The sequence below is a fragment of the Ananas comosus genome, linkage group 2 (assembly GCF_001540865.1).
Source record: "Ananas comosus cultivar F153 linkage group 2, ASM154086v1, whole genome shotgun sequence".
NCBI lineage: Eukaryota > Viridiplantae > Streptophyta > Magnoliopsida > Poales > Bromeliaceae > Ananas > Ananas comosus.
Window position 1 is genome coordinate 3836991 of NC_033622.1, and position 19538 is coordinate 3856528.

Genomic DNA, 19538 nt, shown 5'->3' on the forward strand with positions numbered 1-19538 from the left:
GTGATAGGAAACAACCAAGTGTGTAGAATAAAGTGACACAGTCCAATGACTGCATGTCGAACAACTTGTATCATCTGAGTTTCCGACTTGATATTGATGTAGGAAGAATGAATGATAAGTTCATGAGATTTCATAAGATTTGATATCAATGAGAAAGGTGGTTTTGGTGCAATTTGAAGCTCTGGAATAGAGGACTCATATTGCTGGGGCAATGAGGCCAACTTGATCGGTAATCTTACCTTCTCAACGCGCTCATCTTTCTTGGCTTCATGATTTAACTGCGGATGCTCAAATTCTAACTCGGTCACATCTAGAACTTCTTTGCAATCGGATGGTATGGATGGAACTGAGTAAAAAATTGGTGACTCCCAACTGGGCTATAGGTGGCATACTTTGTAGAGTAAGTAGGGTCTCTAATTGAACTTTTAGTTGGATCTATCGATAGTTATCTCTGACCTTATCCATCCATTGAAAATCACCTTCAGCAATCTTAGCATCATCTTCAATATTTTCAACCTCCTTTCTTCCTCCAAAAATATTTTGTTAAAATCAAGATGAGATATTTGCCTTTGTCTATACCAAATCTGAAGTCATTTGATATTTCCATCCGAATATCTTTTCTTTTTGTCTCAAAGTATGACTTCTGATCGTATAACCATTCATCAAACTCGACTCTTGTCATCTCACATGTTTTTTTTAATGATGCTATATGTATCCCTTTTCTTTTACCATACTTTTGAAAAACTTTTTTAAGACATTTTTTTGCATCCATAATGTTTTTTTTACACTTCCTTTTTTTTTTCTTGACACACTTTTTTTTCATCTTTTTTTTCACTACACTTTTTTTATAATACTTTTTCTCACTTTTTTTTTTTCAATTCTCACCCCGTTTTCTTCCACAAGCCCAAAACTTTTGACGAAACAAAACCGTTAAATAGCCTAAGCTCTAATACCGTATCTGATGTAGGACGGGATATAGGGTCCTATGTTTTAGATGGCTCCAAAATATAATTTATAATTTTGAAAGCCTTTTTGGAATTTTGGAAATTTTGGAAATATTTTTTTGAATATTTTTGATTTTTTAAGAAATTTTCGTAATTTAAAAAAGAAGAAATTATGAAAATTAAAAATAGAAAATTCAAAAAAAAAGAAAAAATAAAAAATTAGAAAAGATAATCGGGACTTATTTCTGAACCGAACTCGCTTTGGGACTGGACTCACTTTAGGGTGACGCATTTGCGAAGGAAAAAGATTGCTCGTGCACCAAAGCTGCGAATCATCTTTTATTAATTTATTAATATCATCCCCCTCTTACAATGAAGATCTACACGTTATTTATACTATTCTTAACCTTACTTATTCATTATTCATAACCTTAGGATTTAATTTTATCCTAAATAACCAACTAAAACAACTTTATCAAGAGATTAACTAAAATTAAATACAAATAAAACCAAATAAGAGGATAGCTAAAAATCCTCATTTAACTAACTAAAAGATATGCTCAACTAATCTTATCTAGTTAAGAAAATGATAAACATTAGCCTTTCTTGCAGTGATTTGTAGAGATTTTGTACATATTGCGTAATGCTAAATGTTGTAGTAGTAATTGTTTAAGGATCCTAGAGCTGAATTAATGAGCCTCTATTTTATGAAGTAAAAAAATTGGATGGGTAATAAAGGCTTCAGCAGAGCTCTGCTAAGCTAAATAGAATGCGCAAACTTTTTTTTGATTCTAGCTTAGCAATATGTGTTAGATCAACATGAATCTGAAGCATGGTGTTTATTATTAATGTTTGCTTATTTACTGTTTGAATATGCTTGTCTTTTGTCTTAGAATGATTTTTCTTTCTCTTTTTTATTTTCATTTTTTTATTTTAGTAAAGGAACATATTTTGTTACTTAGTCCCTCATCTGGATGTTGTAAATCAATTATGGGTGTTCTTCTGGTAAGATAGTAGCGTTCTTGTATTAAGTTTCTATATTTCATTCTTTCATAGCTTGCACTACTTTATAGCGTTCATAGGCACATTATAGCATTCATAGGTACTTTTGTGCTTGTAAGTTTACTTTTCCTACTCACTTATCAGTAAAAAAATACACTGTACTATTTGCCTTTAAAATGCTAATTCTTTCGCCATCTGATATGAAACCAGGACATTCATTTGGGGGAGTACCCAGGAGTGAAGGACAGTTGGATGGGTGTAATTTCTTCTCAAGGCCAATCCTTGTTATCCCTTGATATTTCTTGTTCTGATGTAACTGATTGCGGTTTGGTTGTCCTCAAAGATTGTCCCAATGTTCAAAGCTTGGCATTCAATTATTGTGACCAAATCTCAGACGTTGGGCTGGAAAACTTGTCTAGTAAGTAGTCCATCACTATCTCTTTCATTTTCTTCCATACTGCTTTTTTACCGGAAGATTTCCATTTATCTCTAGTTCCAAATTCCGATGCTTTAATACTTAATGGCTCATGTATTCAGTAATTTTCCATAACACACATGTATACCAAATGAAATAGGATATTGTAGCTTTGACGTGCAATCGACCTCCCAAACCTTGCTCAATTTTAGGGCACATTTTATTTGGAAGCATTTAAGTGTTGGGGTAGTGGAGTCTTAATCACCTTTGGCTTTGGTTATTGTAGTCCTATATAATTAGAGCCACATTAGGAGGATTCCTAGATTTTTAGGTCCACAAAATAGGCTGTATTCCTTGTTCTTGTAAATTAACTTCGAAGCAGCCATTGTACGCGCAAATTAATGTAAGGACTTTATTCGTCCTTCTTATGTTAGAAATTACTGGTTCTGTTTGTTTGTAAGACAGAAATCTATTGTTGGTCTTAAGAGGAAAATATGGGTCACCTCTTTCTTAATTTGATTTTCAATAAGACAGATAGTCCATGTTAGCTGTTCTTGTTCTTGGGACTTCATTAGAGGAGGATTTGAGTTTGTTGTTGCTTGTCTACCTGACTCCTTTACCGCGACTTATTGCTTTAAAAGTTTCATGGACTAGTTTGTATTCGTTAAGGCTAGTCTGTTATTCCTTGATTTTTTTTTTTTAATTTCATTTGAGAGATATCTATTAATTCCCATTTGGTAGGCTACTATACTTTTTCTTGTTAGTAAGATAAAGTTTTATAACCTGTTATAATCTGGCGATCTTTCTTGTTGAAAAGATGCAATAGGTTTTCTCAATGCTTATTTACATATTTCTTTTAATACCAGATGTAGTTATTTTTGTGAAGAATGATATATTGTTTTTAACTTATAGGACCTTTTGGTAGGAGATAAATTTGTTGGATGGAGAGTTTTGAGAATGTGACACCTTAAGAATTTGAAATTTTCCTTTATGCTTAGTCTTGTTACTTTCACTTTTGCTGGTTCTTGTTTCTCACTCGGTTGTACTTTTTCCTCCTTGTAGGACTTTCATATTTGACATCTCTGAGCTTTAAGAAAAGCAATGCTATCAGTGCTGAAGGAATGAGAGCTTTGGCCAACTTGGTGAACTTGGCAAACTTGGACCTTGAAAGATGTTCTGCAATTCATGGTGGTTTAATTCATTTACAAGGTTCTCTTTGCCGCTTGTATTTTTTTCCTTTTATGATCATGATATATTGCAAAAGTTTAAAACTTAATTGTTATTCACAACCGAACCATATATTTGAGTTGTTAAGTGATATTATCTGATGTATTTTTTTCATAGATGCAAGTTTCTTCAGATTCCCATGGAAGAGCTGATTTATTTAAAAGATTGCATGAATTTATATAATCTTATTAACCGCAGATTTTACTCATATTTTTTGAAAATGTATTATTTGACTCTCCTCGACTGATGGAAAGCATTTAAATAATTGACCACAATTTGTAGTTCAATTTTTCTCTTATTCTAAATCTAATAAATTATGTATTAGTAGAATGAATAAATTTGTGCATTTTCTATGCTTGATCTGTTGATCATTAAAGTGAAGGATGCAATTTCTTTAGCTCTATATTTATATAGGTTGATCTTGTCGCAGGTCTGAAAAAGCTCGAGTCTCTCAATATCAGATATTGTAATTGTATAACAGATGCAGACATGGAGTATTTGTCAGGTGGTACTTGTTTTCCTCTCTCTCTTGGCATTGTTATCATCTGAGGTCAATAATCAGTTTTAGGAACATTTTTTTAAGTTATTGCTTGAGAAATTCTTTAGGTATGCCTCTTGGATTTATTTCAGTACTATTCTTGACTACCTTTGTGGCTTGTGGTTAACGAGTTGGTGAATAATATTTATCTAAAATTATATCAGCATGGGACCATAGAACCTTTCCATTTTATCAACTCTGTTTTTTTGGCTTTGTGATTACAGTTGATTAAAATCTTTTTGCATCCCTAGTACCTTTATATCCTTCTTGGAAAGATATCACGGTAATTGGATTCTTGTTGCTTCTTCGTCACATCGGTAGTGTGATGGAATGGTTTGCCTGAACCTTATTATTTTTTTATTATTTTCACTTGAGGAAAACCGAATATAGTAATCTAGGTTGATGAACAATTGGTATCCTTTTTCCTCTTAGTTTTTTATTTCCCGGATGCCCAATTGATAGCATCAGGTCTCAGGAGGAAGTTTGCATTGATATCTCTTCTTCATACATTGGCTGCTCTCAACATTTGAACCTACATTTATGTTGCTTCCTGGCACAAAGCTTTTATTATCACAATTAGCAATTATTCAGTTCTTTTAATTTACGGATAATTGCCTATATACCCCTCGAAACTTCGGAAATATCTCATTTACCCCTATTTTTTTTTTAAATGTACTCATATGTTCTTCTGTTATTCCAAAATACCCTTGCAGTTACCATGCGTTAAGTTAACTTGGGTTAAACGTGAGTTAAATATCTACCAGAGTTAAAAAAATCAAAATGCCTCTTTTGCCCTTAACTTAAGGGCAAATAAGAAATGTTAGTGATGGTAGAAGGGTATATTTGAAAAGACCAAAATCAAAATATTTCTTGTGCTCCTAACTTAAGGGCAAATAAGAAAAGTTGGTGATGATATAAGGGTATATTTGAAAGGGCAAAAGAGTAATTTCATAGAGATAACACCTATTGCTAACAGTTCATTAACAGAATTTAACTCTAGGGGTATATTTGAAATACGTTGGAATGTAAAAAGGGTTTTTTCAATATTAGCCTTCTAAGAGGGGTAAATCAGAAGTCACAAACTTTTCTGGGATATATAAACAATTGCCCCTTTAATTGATTAATTCATGAGACAATGTAGGATGCCAAAGAATGCTTGACTGGGTTTGGTGGTATAATTTGGATTTAATTGGTTCTCTACTTCGAAACCACTAACCATGTGTGGAGCAAAGTTTTAAGTGTCCATCGGCACAGGCCGTATCCACCGTGCCAACAAGATACCGGCACGATACAGACCTCGTGCTGATGACACAGCTCAAAACCTTCTATTCTTTAAATTAGTAAGTAATTTTCTCAATAAAGTTCAAAAGATGTGATAAAAAGACATAATAAATAGTTAAAATAGTTTGTTGCTAAAGAAAAATAAATATTCATGCTATTATGTGTTGGCACACAAGAATTTTTTTGACTAGTACGTATCGGCACGGCTCGGTACGCACCGTGCCGTACCGTGCCGGCAAGTTTCCGGCACGATCCCGTGCCACGACACTTAAATCCTTGGTGTGGAGGACGCTGAGCATGGATAGTCTAGTTGAACTGGGCTTAGTCTTAGCTGGAAATATTGGCTATTCAATTCTGAAAGATTGGGTAAAAGCCACATTCAACAGATTCCACTAAATTCTGAATTGATATTGATAATACATATAATGGTAATTGCAAACATCTCGAAAATTCAACTAAGATAATTGATGACTTATTTAATCTGAACTAAAGAAGGATACCTGATGAGTACAATAATTTATCTAGAGATCACAAATTCTAATCCATTTCTTGATAGTTGCTTTATTATATCCGGGTATCTCCTTTTTTTTTGTGGAGAGTAGTAGTGAGTGAAAAGAGCAAGTATATTTGGCTTTTTTTTTAATGGGAATTAGTTAATGATATCAGTGATCATTTTGGTTTTTAATTATTTAATGATATTGTGACACCCTAAATCATTAGGACACAGATGAATTAATTAATCAAAAGGTTATTTAGTATTACGCAGGGGTCCTTGTTTTCACGGATGAATTAGTTAAGCAGATGATTATTTACTTTTTAGGGTTTAGTGTTATTTACTTTTTAGTTAAGCAGGTGTCTTTTTGAAGTGTTTTCTTTCAATGTGCTAGTATAAAATTCGCATAATTTGTCCAACTCACAAGGGAAAGATATCATTAAAATTCTGGTTATTGCTTTTCTTTGGCATACTTCTTTTCCTTCGCTTCTGATAACATGGTTAGCTCCTTTTCCTGGTTCCAACTCAGTTGCTATTATTCTTACTACTTAAAACTCTTTTCGCTGGTAGTGCTTACATTGTGAAATGTGTACGGTTTGGTCAGGTCTTACAAACTTGAAAGAGTTGCAAATGTCATGTTGTAGAGTAACAGATGCAGGTGTTGCTTATTTGAAAGGTACAGTAAGTTTATAATGCTGTTTCTTTTGTTTAAGCACTAATAAATGTCATTTTTGTTGTTTCTTTGCTTGCAGCTTCTTGTACTTCTTTTCTTTTACACAGGCCTGTTAGACTGTTTTGTTCCCTTTTCCTTTGGGTTTTGCAGGTTTATCTAAACTAGTTACATTGAACTTGGAGGGTTGTCCGGTCACTGCTGCTTGTTTGGACGCTATGTCAGGTCGTGCCATCTTGATTCCAGTACTCGCTATACCAATTTCTAGTGCATTATCAAAGTAGTCTCTATATTCTTTTTGTGTTCACCTAATTTTCCTTGAAAATAAATGCAAGATTGACAAGAGAGTTGGTATTGTTAGTTTAACATGTCCTTGAAGAAACTAGATTTTAGGCCTTCAACTGAATTACCTGTGCTATAGGTCATCATAGAATATAGATTGTGCAATTCCAATCTCTTATGCTCTCCTCCAATCAAACTTTATTATTGCCTAATATGTTTTATCACTATTATGTTAACATGAATTAATTGGTTACCCGCTATGCTAGCATCTTTGCTATTATCTTGAGCTGAATCAAGGATTTTTTTTTCAGGATCTCTACATAATTCAGTTTTGAGGTTACGGTTCTAGGTTAGGTAACTTTCGACATAAGTAATAATGAATTCCTTAAAATATATGGACAATAGGGTAAAGGTCTCCGACTCTGTGGAAATTGTTTACGAGCAATCTACTTGGAAAAACCAGGTAAAACAAGTGTTTTCTGTGATATGTGTGAGTTTCTTACTGACACAGGGTAGACCAGGCAATGCCACTTGAGGCCAGTGTTTTAAAAGCCCAAGGCGCACCAAGGCGCAAAAGGCTGATAGAGCCTAGGCGCAATGCGCAAGGCGTAGGCGCGCGCCTGAGAGGGGTGAGGCGCACACTTGAAATAAATAAATATACTTTTTAACAATTATTAAAGGACAAAGAATACTCTTTAAAAATCATATTACACAGTAGATATTTTATGAATAACCAAATAATCACATCGTCGGAATAAAAAGATGAAAAAAAAGAAACTAAACAACAAATATATGATTATAATAATGCTAAAAACAAAATAACACATGCAAAAAGAACTGAAGTAGAGAACAACATACCTTTTCATCTCTAAATAAAGGCATGTATGAAGCTAGCTAGTAATGCACAAACAGTGTTTACCAAAAAAAAAAAGAAAACAAAAAGTGTTTAGTTGTTTACTGTTCACACAAAAAAGAAAAAAAAACAGAGAGAGAGAGTGTGTGTATTTACCGTTAAAAAAAAAACAGAGAAAGTGCTCTCTGTTTAGTGTTTACAAGCAAAAAAAAAAAAAAGTGAGAGGTAGAGTGAGGGCCTGTTTGGCCTAGCTTCTGAAAAAGTGATTTTCTGGAAAAGTAATTTTGGTTTGAAGAAGTGATTTTGGTTAAAAGCTGTAGAGCGTTTGGCGGAGTTTAGATAAAAGTGATTTTTCTGAAGTAATTTTGAAAAGCTGTTTGGCAATTTTTTTTTGATGTTTGCATAAATTAATATTTTTATTAAATTTTATTTTAAAATAATTTAAAATCTAAATTTAAATTTGAATTAAAATTAAAATTTTTAAATTTCAAAATTGTACAAAATTTAAAATTTGATATTTTAATTTAAAAAATAATTTAAAATTTTAAATTTTTAAAATTTAAAATAATTATGAAATTTAAAATTTAAAAATATAAATATAAATTTAAAAATATAAATAATTATGAATTTTAAAATATAAAATTTTAATATATAAAAATATAAATTAAAATTAAAATTTCAAACTTTAAATTTAGAATTTAAAATTTAAAATTTAAAATCTAAATTTAAAATTTGAAATTTAAAATTTAAATGTAAAAATATAAATAATTATGAAATATAAAATATAAAATATAAATATTTAAAAATATATTTAAATTTTAAATTTTAAATTTCAAAATGTAAATTTTAAAATTAAAATTTAAAATTGAAAATTGAAAATTTAAAATAATTATGAAATTTAAAATAATTATGCAATTTAAAATTTAAAATTTAAAATTTAAATATTTAAAATTTAAAATTTGAATATTTAAAATTTAAATCTTAAAATATTCAAACCTTATGTCGGAAAATTGCAGACACTAATTAGCTAAATATCTTGGATTAGTATCCTTTGGTAAAGGATTAGTATGCAAGGATCCTAATCCTAGACCTCTACTAATTTAAAATATTACTCTGCATAGTAAACTTGCCTAATTAGGTCTAGTGTCCCTTTCTGGTATTGGGTCAAATACCAAAGGATTAGTATCCTTTTTCAAACTCCACTTAGTAGGACACTGCTAAAAAAAAAAAATTTCAGAAAAAAGCAAAAAGAGAAAAGAAAAAACAAAATTTTCAGAGAAAAGTGGAAATATCAAAAGAAGAAGAAAGAATCTGGAAATGAAAAAATCAAAGAAAAAATTAGAAAAAGAAAAAAAAGAAGAAAAAAGAAAAAAGAAACCTGCTGTGTTTTCTATACAGGCAAAAATAAGGGTTCTTAGTTTAGGATTTCAATTTTCCGCTAATCACCTTGTGATCCAACTCCACCATCAAAAACCAAGTTTTAAAAGTCTGTTCCCAAACACCGCCATTTCAGAAAATCCAACTTTTCAAATTTCTGAGCACTACAAAATTTTGCCTCCAATGAGCAAATGACGAATCAACACGTGGCCTCCAAACAACTCAACACGTGGCCTCCAACGGACAACTAATGGAACAACACGTGAACGACGTTCGTGCTCCGAAACCATGGACTTCCCAAGGGTCCCATCGAATGATTCCACCCACAGCGAAACCATCTCTGCCCCGGTTTTTCGAAAAAACCATGGGCCCCTCGTCATCATGACGTCACAAAGCAATACCATGGGCAGCCGCAGTTTTGAAGAAATCCAGGTGCCGCCGCGGTTTTCTCCACCCAATCCGCCTCCTCTTTTGCCTATAAAAAGAGGCTCCCCACTCCTCAGAATAAGCATAGAAGAAAGGAAAGTAACAACGAGAAAAAAAAAAAAACTCAAGCATCCTAATTAGCCTTTGCATCATATGAAGAAGCACTGAAGCTTAACGGAAGATCCTTTCGACGACAAGTGAAGAATGAAGAACGCATCCTATTAGAAATAGCATCCTAGCCCCACAAATATTTCCAATGGCTTTTATTTTCCTTCTTTTCCTGTAAATATTTCTTTCAAGCACTGCACCCTGGATTAAGGAGTCTGTACAAACAAGCCCTTTCTTTCCCCTCGGGAAGTCCCGGAAGGAAAACCTTCTAGCGTTGTGATGTAAGTTTTATCCTTTGTTTATATTATATTTCTCGAACTCTTCTATCCATGGCATTTTCTTTGCTCTATGATTCCCTTTCCTTGGACTCTTAATGAAAATTTATGGGTTCTCTCTGGGTAATTATTTCAGCTTAAGCAAGTGTAAAGCATATACGCTTGGCAGATTTGATAAGAGAAATGCTCTATAAAATTCGCCATTAATAGCCAGATAGTGCTTTGCGGCGTTAGAGCGAGGTTCTCTGAAAACTGTACGCCAGGAGGGTCTTGTGCACCAACACTGTGTCTTAAGTGGTATTATCCACATTAGAAAATTAAATTTCATCATTAAGTCCAAGATTTAGGAAAATTGCATCATAGAAAATTTAATGAGATAAAAGAGTTTTAGAAATATAAAAACAACCGAAAATTTTTTTTATCTTGATTTCTAGAAGGGAGTACCAGACGGGACCTCAATACACTAAGAGATAAATATAGCATACAAGACAAAAAGGTCACAACCTAAGCATCCTAATTAGCCTCTGCAAAGGATTAGTATCCTTTTTCAAACTCAGTAATCCCAGTAGGAGTTCCCGGGACCTAATTAGGCTATTAGGTCCCGGGATTAGTGAGTTTTAATAGAAACGACCAACCTAATCTTCAAATTAGGATTAGTCCTCCTAATTAGGCTATTAGTGAGTTTTAAATACCAAAAAGGGATACTAGACCTAATTAGGCAAGTTTACTATGCAAAGGATACTAATTAGACCTAATTAGGTCCTCCTAGACCTAATTAGGCTAATAAAATGAAACCTTGATTTTCTAGTACCTTGTCCTTGGGGATTAGGAGATACAATACAAGGATTAGATAAATATAGATACAATACCTTGTGCTAATAATGCCTTCCATTAAGCTTCAGTGCTTCTTCATATGATGCAGAGGCTAATTAGGATGCTTGGGTTTTTTTTTTTTTTTTTTTTTCTATGCTTATTTTGAGGAGTGGGGAGCCTCTTTTTATAGGCAAAAGAGGAGGCGGATTGGGTGGAGAAAACTACGGCGGCACCTGGATTTCTTCAAAACTGCGGCTGCCTATGATATTGCTTTGTGACGTCATGATGACGAGGGGCTCATGGTTTTTTCGAAAAACTGGGGCAGAGATGGTTTCGCTGTGGGTGGAATCATTCGATGGGGCCCTTGGGAAGTCCATGGTTTTGGACCACGAACGCCGTCCACGTATTGTTCCATTAGTTGTCCGTTGGAGGCCACGTGTTGAGTTGTTTGGAGGCCACGTGTTGATTCGTCATTTGCTCGTTGGAGGCAAAATTTTGTAGTGCTCAGAAATTTGAAAAGTTGGATTTTCTGAAATGGCGGTGTTTGGGAACAGACTTTTAAACCTTGGTTTTTGATGGTGGAGTTGGATCACAAGGTGATTGGCGGAAAATTGAAATCCTAAACTAAGAACCCTTATTTTTGCCTGTGTAGAAAACACAGCGTGTTTCTTTTTTCTTTTTTCTTTTTCTGATTTTTTCTTTCTTTTCTTGATTTTTTCTTTTTTCTTCTTTTTTTTCTTTTTCTAATTTTTTCTTTGATTTTTTCATTTCCAGATTCTTTCTTCTTCTTTTGATATTTCCACTTTTCTCTGGAAATTTTTTGTTTTTTCTTTTCTCTTTTTGCTTTTTTCTGAAAATTTTTTTTTTTAGCAGTGTCCTACTAAGTGGATTATATGGAAAAACAGATGCAGAATTGAAATAAATATGTACAAAATATGTACAAAATATCAGAACCAGGGGTTAAACTTTTTTTCCTAAATTGTTGATTTTGGGAGAAGATGCTTCTAGTATCATGGGGTCATCTTGTCTCTCTTCTGTGTTATCTATACTAGGGTTTTGTATTGGTTCTGAAGAGGGTTCAGTATTTGGTAATGGTTTGGCAATTGGCTGTGGACGTTTCTTAGGTGAGAACCTTTGTAATGGGAAAGGTGCTGATGATATAGGAATGGGTTTCACAGAGGTGGAGGGATGGACTACTGGGATTAGTGAGTTTGAAAAAGGCGTATTTATGTTGGTAATAGGAGGAAAGACCAAACTCGGTGTTACCGTTATTATAGGAGGATACTTTGGAGGAGGAGAAGAGGGAGTCTGAGATAGAGATACAATACCTTGTCCTTGGGGATTCTAGAGGTCTCTGATCTGTTGCTCTAAAATAGCAATTTTTTGGAGATTGTTCTGATCCTTTGTTCTTAGTTCATCACAAATAATATTTAGCTTTTGAAGCTGTGTGGCCATTGTTTGAGCAGTTGTCACAGAAACTATTTTTCTCAAGATTGTGGGTGGATGTAGAGGCTTGAATATGAGGAGAAGAGCGAATATTGGGAGAAATAAAAAAGTTTGGACCAAAGTGGGTGCGGGCAATGTCTAAGGCTTCAGAGATAGAATGAAAGCCTTTGTAGAGGGTTGTGGAAAATTTTTAATATGTGGAAAGACTTCTGTCTAAGAAGAATTACTAGTTTGAAAACCTTGGAATAGCACATAAAAGGAAAATTTGGCTGAAAATATTCTACTTAAGCATAATAATAGATTTGTCAAAATATTTTGTCCATCAGGTTGTAACATAAAATTCTAGTAAGTTTATATTGGTAATCTAAATTATAATCTTGAAGGTTGAGTTTGTCTAAAATATATTGCTGGCAATAGTCTTCCCAGTCATCGTTGTCTGTAATACCTTCAGGTGGATAACCAAATAATATTCTGATGTCTCTAATAATGCTATTTTGGTCTTGCAAATCATAATATTGAAGGTTAAGTTCTTCCCGAAAATATTGTTTGTAATAATCTTCCCATTCGTATTCAGGGTAGTGACATATGCTGGAAAACCAAATTTGTATATCGTTTTTGTCTTGGATTCTGTCTAACCATAATTGTTTATTTTGTGAATTTTCGAGCCTTTTATAAAGAGTTTGTCTATTGTATTCTTTACATGCTGCTCCTAAGGCGTCTTCGCCTAAATGCTTAAAGTCATAAAGGATAATGTGGAAAGGCATAACTGCAAATGGGTCTTCAAATAACCTGTGTATGTCTTGGATTATATCATCAAGAGGTTCTTCGGATGGTTTAAGGAAAGCGGGTAATATGTCATCGATAAGTGGGATATATCGTAGATCCATGTCTTTATTTGAGCCTGAAATGTCTGGATCAATATACATTATGTTAATATACATCATGTTTACAGTCTAGTAGAGAGAATTCTTTTAAATGAATAATCTCCAAATATCAGATATAATATTATCTAAAGGTTCTTCAAATAGTCTCCAAATGTCTGTAAGAATATTGTCTTGGAAGCATAATTCACAAAGAATTTGCCTGAGTTCAGTTATTCCAAAATCTTCACTTTCTTCTGGAATAATTTCCAAAGCAAAAAACATTCTTTGAGTCTGATTATGGGTTATGTCTCTTTCATCATTGTCTTCTGTTTCCAATGTGTCTTCATTTCTTTGTCTATTTTCTTCTATGGCGCTGAACCACCACATGTCTAATTCATTTAGTTCAACCATAGCATTGTAAAAGTCTGGATCAGCGAATTCTGGAAGTTCGTCGTCATAAGTCTTGCAAACCATTTTTATCAGGGTCTTGTATTTCTGAAATGTTCAAAGTTAAGAAGATTTATTAGTAGAACTGGAAGACTGATTTTTTGATGTATTAGGAGTACTAGGAGTTTTGGTCTCTGGGGAAGCTAAATATCTTGGAATTTGTCTATGAAAATTCCATGGTTGGTTGGGTTTCTTTGGAGGAGGTTCTTTTGAATGTTCGTGGATTTGGAGGGAAGAAAAATGTTTGACAACTTCTTGGACAATAGGAGTTGTATCTATGGTGGGAATAATGCTTTCAACTTGTTTTTGTTGTGTTACCAGATTTTCTAATGTATGTATTCTGCTGTGTAAGCCTAATAAAAGTTGAATGATAGTATTGTTCTGTTTAATTATAACTTGTTCAGATGAGGCTTGTGGGAGATGGGATGAAAAGCCTATAGAGGTTCTGTCAGGGCTATAAGGTTGTACTTTTGATAAAGTTTTATGTAAAATTTCAGCTTCAAAGTGTTCAGGATTAGTCATCCAAGAGAAATTTGTTTAATTTCAGCTAACCTTTGAAGACTTGAATGTAAATATTGTTCAATTTTTAGTAGTTTTTGTTCTATCCTTTGAGGTCTTGCTTCTAGTTGGCTTAGTCTGTAGTCGATATTAGAAAGTCTTTGTTCTATTAAAGTGTTTTGGTTTTTAATGTAATCTAGGTTTCTTGAAATTTTGTCAAGTAATTCTGTTTGTGTCCTAATTGTCTGATCAAGTCTGAGTACAAGTTGTTGAAGAGTCCTTAGTGGATCTATCTTGAAATATTTTTATGAAATCCAAATGTAAAGGTATGGAATTCTCCTGTGAGATGGTAAATAATAAAAGGATATGGAAGGTTTAGATTTGATAAAGTCTTATCATATAATGTTAAAAACACAAATAATAAAAGGGCTCTTTGTCTTTTTGATTTCCTTTTAATTCTAGCCGTGTTTGTAATTTTATAAAGAACAAGTAGAGTTTGGAGAGGATTCTAAGAGTCTTATTAGTTTATTAATAAGTTCTATCTGAGATTTGCTATTCTTTTCTATAATTACCAAAATCTGTTGGATACTGAAAAGGACAATTAAAATGCTTAGAAGAAACAAGGATGGGACTAACATTAAAATCTTCGTGGAGGGGGAGTAGGTCGTCTGGAAAGAATATCAAATAGATGAGGGTAGTGTATAAGTTCTTTATCTAAGGCAAATATAATACAAGAAAAAAGGTCTAGATACCTAAGGGGTTCAATGTAAAAGGTCTTTAGAACACGAAAATGTACTAAAGTTCCAATAGGATGATTGGCGTAAACAGGATTGTTTATTAGGTTATAGGTAAAAGCGTCTACGTCAAAAGCGTCTTCAACTGTTATTTCCAAAAATCTTCTTCGTCCAATATGGACGACGTTATATCGCCAGTTGAATTGTCTTGGACTAGTAGTATTTTCACTATAGTCTGAACTACTAAGTTCGTCTTCGTCTTGGTCGTAATTACTATTGTTATTGTCTTCAGATTGTCTTAGATTTACGTCGCCGTTGTTATCGGCTTCGTATTCCCTTACTGCTTATGATATTTCCACTCGGGAAGTCCTTTCTATTAGAACAGTGGTACTTGGGATCCCCAAGCACCACTGTTCCAACTAGGATTAGTATCCTTGAAAAGTGAAGTAATTAGGCTAATAAAATGAAATATTACTATGCACCACTGATTAGTGAGTGGGTCCTCCTAATTGGAGTGGGTCCTCCTAATCCCAGGTTGAAAAATTAGTTTGAAAAATTAGTGAGTGGGTCCTCCTAATTGAAGATTAAAATGTCTAAAATAATTTTTCAAACTCACTAATCCCAGGTTGGGTCAAATAGCAAACACTAATTAGCTAAAGGATTAGTATGCAAGGATTAGATTTTAAATTTTAAATTTTAAATATTAAAATTTTAAAATTTTAAAATTTATAATTTGAAGATTAAAAATTATAATTTAACATTTAAAAATTTTAAATTTTTACATTTAAATATTAAAATATAAAATGTCAAATTTAAAATTTTACCTTAAATTTGAAATTTGAAATTTGGAAATTGAAAATCTAAAATCTAAAATTTGAGATTTGAAATTTAAAATTAAAATTTAAAATTTAAAATTGGAAATCTATTTTTCGAAATTTAAAATTTTAGAAGTTGAAATTTAAAAATTCAAAAATGAATTTTAAATTTAAAAATTTAAAATTAAATTTAAATATAAATATTGAAATTAAAATAAAAATAAAAATTTGAAGTTTAAATCCAAAATCAGAATCAGATTTCAAGAAGCAGCTTTTCTCTGCTTTTGATTCTGGGCCTTCAAAATCAGTTTTCTGATTCTAAAAAGCAGAATCAGATTTTAAAAATGAGTTGCCAAACGCTCTATTGAGCCGAAAATCACTTTTCAGCCCAAAAGTGCTTTTTAAAAGCTAGGCCAAAGACCCCCTGAGACTATGGGAGAGGAAGAGAAATTAAAAAAGTGTGAGAGGGGAAGAGATCACACCTGAGTGTGAGAGGGGAAAGTCTCGTTGTGGGTTGAACCTCAGACAGTGAGCGAGAAAGAGAGAGAGCGAGAAGGAGAGATATACTCTTGCTCGAGCTGTCAAGCGAAGCACATCGCGCGGACTGCGGAGCAAGAAAGATTCTTCGTCGAGCGGAGGCTGCGAAGCGATGAGGTTGCTCGAGCGATGAGGTTTGCTAGCGAGAAGGAGAGAGAGCGATGGTTGCTTGAGTGACGAGCGGAAACCTCAGGGATTCCGATCAACTTTAGGGCTTCTCATTTTTTTTTTCTTATTTACACTTAATGGGTTAGCTGGATGTTGGATCAAAGTCCAAACCCATCTGCCCTCTTTTTTTGCTTTGGGCGCGGCTTGCACCTCAGTATAGCCGTGCGCCTGGGCGCACGAGGCGCGCGCCTGGGTGAGGTCGCCCGCCTAGGGGCTTCCTAGGCGCGAGCGACCTCGCCTAGCGCCTAGGCGCGGGCCTGAGGCGTGCTTTTTAAATCACTGCTTGAGGCTTCATTTCATTATGATGGATTGTATCTGTTTTAGTTGAAATTTGCTTCTGTGTTAATGATCTATTGTTAGGCGCTGATTTATACTTTGTTAATTTGGTCTGATTCTTGCCGATCACTCTGCTTCTACTGTATTTTAATGTTCTCAGATTTCTGTTTTAGAAATGGTATTTTAGTAAGTTGATCTTGGCTTTTCAGGGTTTTCTTCATTATTATTCTTGAATCTCAGTAGATGTGGCTTATACGATGAAGGCTGCGAAAAGTTTTCAGGTGAGCTTGATTAATTATTTGACTGAATGTTTCTGAATTACTGTAGTATTTGGTTGTGATCAAAGTCATTGAACAAGAGATTTTTTACAATATATTTGTGGATCTTAGATGATTGTTTAAATTTCTGTAGTCAGCATGATAATCAACTTATATTGCATTACATGGAATTACAGCTTTTAGACAGTGTAGTCTGCTATATTTTCATGGTTTAAATAGTGTAATACTCTCCTAGTTTTCAGTTCAGTATGAATTATGCTGTTAACTCTGATTCCCTGTATAATTTGGTATGGCATTGTGTCAACTACTTTATTGATGTGCATACTATGCCCATTATTTCATTGTTTCGCCGCACATCCTTTGTGCCATTGCAGGGCTTTCAAAGTTGAAGGTCTTGAATTTGGGATTTAATCATATTACTGATGCATGTTTGGTGCATCTGAAAGGTGAACTTTCTCTTCCTTTTGTTGTTGTTGTTGTTGTTGTTGTTGTTGTTATTATTATTATTTTTATTTTCATTAATTTGTATGTTGGAGATATGTCTTACATTTGATCATATCTGTTGTGAATGTAATTCTAAAACCTGGTCTTGAAGAACTTTGTTTTTGCGCTTCTTATTTAGCGAAGGTATATTGAATCTACCCTATGAAAGGTTAATGTGAAGTTCCTCTATGATGGATTTCTTTTGTCATTGGTTTGTGTGACTAAGCAGTTGTTAGAGGGAGGGAGAGGAAGGGGTCATCTTTTATGTTTATGGTTTTAAACCTGACCAGCCTATATATATATGTATATACTAATGAATGAGGGATCGACCATAATTTAGGCATTTCTTCTAGTAATTCCATGCTCCCATTAATTCCTCTTGCCACTTTAGTTTTTTCGATGAGATTGCTTCTTGTTCTTTGGGACTAGGCCAACTACCTTATTTCATCCAAATGTTTATCCATGGTCTTTGTTTTTCTAGAGATGTTACTCAGATTTTATTGGCTACAAGATTTCGTTTTTGCTATCTGCTGTTATGTAACAAATAACAATCATCATATTTTTCTTCTCTCTCGCAGATTTGGTTAATTTGGAGAGCTTGAACTTGGATTCTTGTAAGATAGGTGATGAAGGATTATTAAACATAAAGGGTGAGTTTTATCTGTTTTAATTGTACTATAGAATTTAATGCTTAATCTTAGCTTTTGTGTCAAGTTCAATTGATTTCTCTTTCAATGAAATCTGTTGTTAGAGAAATTATTGGGGAGACTGTTAAGCCATTATCTGTACTATTAATAAAAGAGTGAATTTTGATATTATCTTTCTTCCAATATTTTTCCTTGCTCATGAAGTAATACCACTCTTTCTCGGCTTCAGATAAAATCTAAACCACTTAAATATGTATATCATTTTTAAAAAATTATTATAATATATATATATATATTCTATACCATCGGACCAAATCTAAAGGATGAAAATAGAAGTACCTATCATTTTAATGACAATAATACCCCTCTCATATAGATAATAATAATAGCTAAACTTTATTAGGAAACATCAAAACAATATTGCAGTTTTACTGGAAAATATGAAAACAATTCGATAATAACGCAATTTTATAGGGAAACAACCTCTTTTTAAAAAGGTATATTAAATTATGAATCATCCAACTTTCTCTCATACCTAATACTTTCGTATTTCCAAAAGATCTTGAGTTTCATACGAAATCTCCCACTTTTTTTTTTTTTTTTTTTCTGTGAAGCCCACGATCATGTTACTTCAAATGTTACTTCAAAAATAATACAGGCTAATACAAGCTGCTTCTCTCCCCTAATATAGATGAATTTCTTTTATGGATCATTACACGTATTTTTACGTGTGCATATTCTATTTAGCCAGTTTTAATGTTAGACATATATATTTGACGAGGAGCGAGGGTCCATGTATAGCTATCAAATAAAAGTATTAAGAAGCAAACATTACTATAAACATTATCATATTTTTGAAGTTATATATCACGAAGCTATTACGTTTTTTAAAAATAAAAAATAATAGTTTGGATGGGTCAAAAGCGCAATCGAGAAATATATATTATGCAACTAATATTAATTTTTTAAATGATGTGCATGGCTCGCATACTTGGCTAGTCTAAAGAAATGGAGCACTTGCTAGACGTATCATTGACGAATGAAGCATCAGAATGAGATTATACCAGTTCTCTTAAGGGCATGAGTTCATCCTAATGCACGTAGTCGTCCTTTGGTGATTAATAAGTCTCAGTTATTTTCCCTTTCTTCTGCTTTGTTCGCTCTTGATTTTTAACTTTAGAAACAGGAACCTAATTTGTGTATAGTAATATTTTTGATTTATGAAGAATCAGTGGTGTACAATCTTATAAATTCATACTGTTTTATTTGAGTATAAAGATGTGGTTTTGGGGATAACGTATCTCCTTTTTTGGGATCGCGTGGTGAAGCAAATTCTATTTTGCAAAACATTGTAATGTGTTAGGTCTCTCATATGTGATAGGCTTGTCTCAGGTTCTCTAGTCATTTCCGATCTTTCATAATGTATGATATGGCACACAGAAAGAATTGGCTTTACTACATGTATTCCATTACTCCAAACTTGTATCTTTTGTATTCTGGAAAATTTTTGAACCATTCAGCATATGATCTTACTCGATCTTTATCAAAATTTTGTCAATCTTAGCACTTTGTGATTTATAGCAACTTGATGAGGGTTCCAGCATTTGTTCGGAGGAAAAGAGAGAAAAATTGATGGAAGAGG

At 33.2% G+C, this 19538-nt stretch overlaps 1 protein-coding gene across 3 annotated transcripts in view; it reads left to right on the forward strand.

Annotated features, from left to right (window-relative positions):
• The window catches only part of LOC109705952 (F-box/LRR-repeat protein 14), a 29342-nt gene that overhangs the window by 2527 nt on the left and 7277 nt on the right, over nt 1-19538 (forward strand). For all 3 annotated transcript variants that reach the window (XM_020226767.1, XM_020226781.1, XM_020226775.1), the window contains exons 4-11: nt 2157-2364; nt 3424-3570; nt 4019-4093; nt 6505-6576; nt 6724-6795; nt 16698-16769; nt 17141-17212; nt 17828-17899. In XM_020226767.1, the coding sequence (XP_020082356.1) occupies nt 2157-2364; nt 3424-3570; nt 4019-4093; nt 6505-6576; nt 6724-6795; nt 16698-16769; nt 17141-17212; nt 17828-17899 (790 nt within the window). The remainder of the gene's footprint in view (nt 1-2156; nt 2365-3423; nt 3571-4018; nt 4094-6504; nt 6577-6723; nt 6796-16697; nt 16770-17140; nt 17213-17827; nt 17900-19538) is intronic.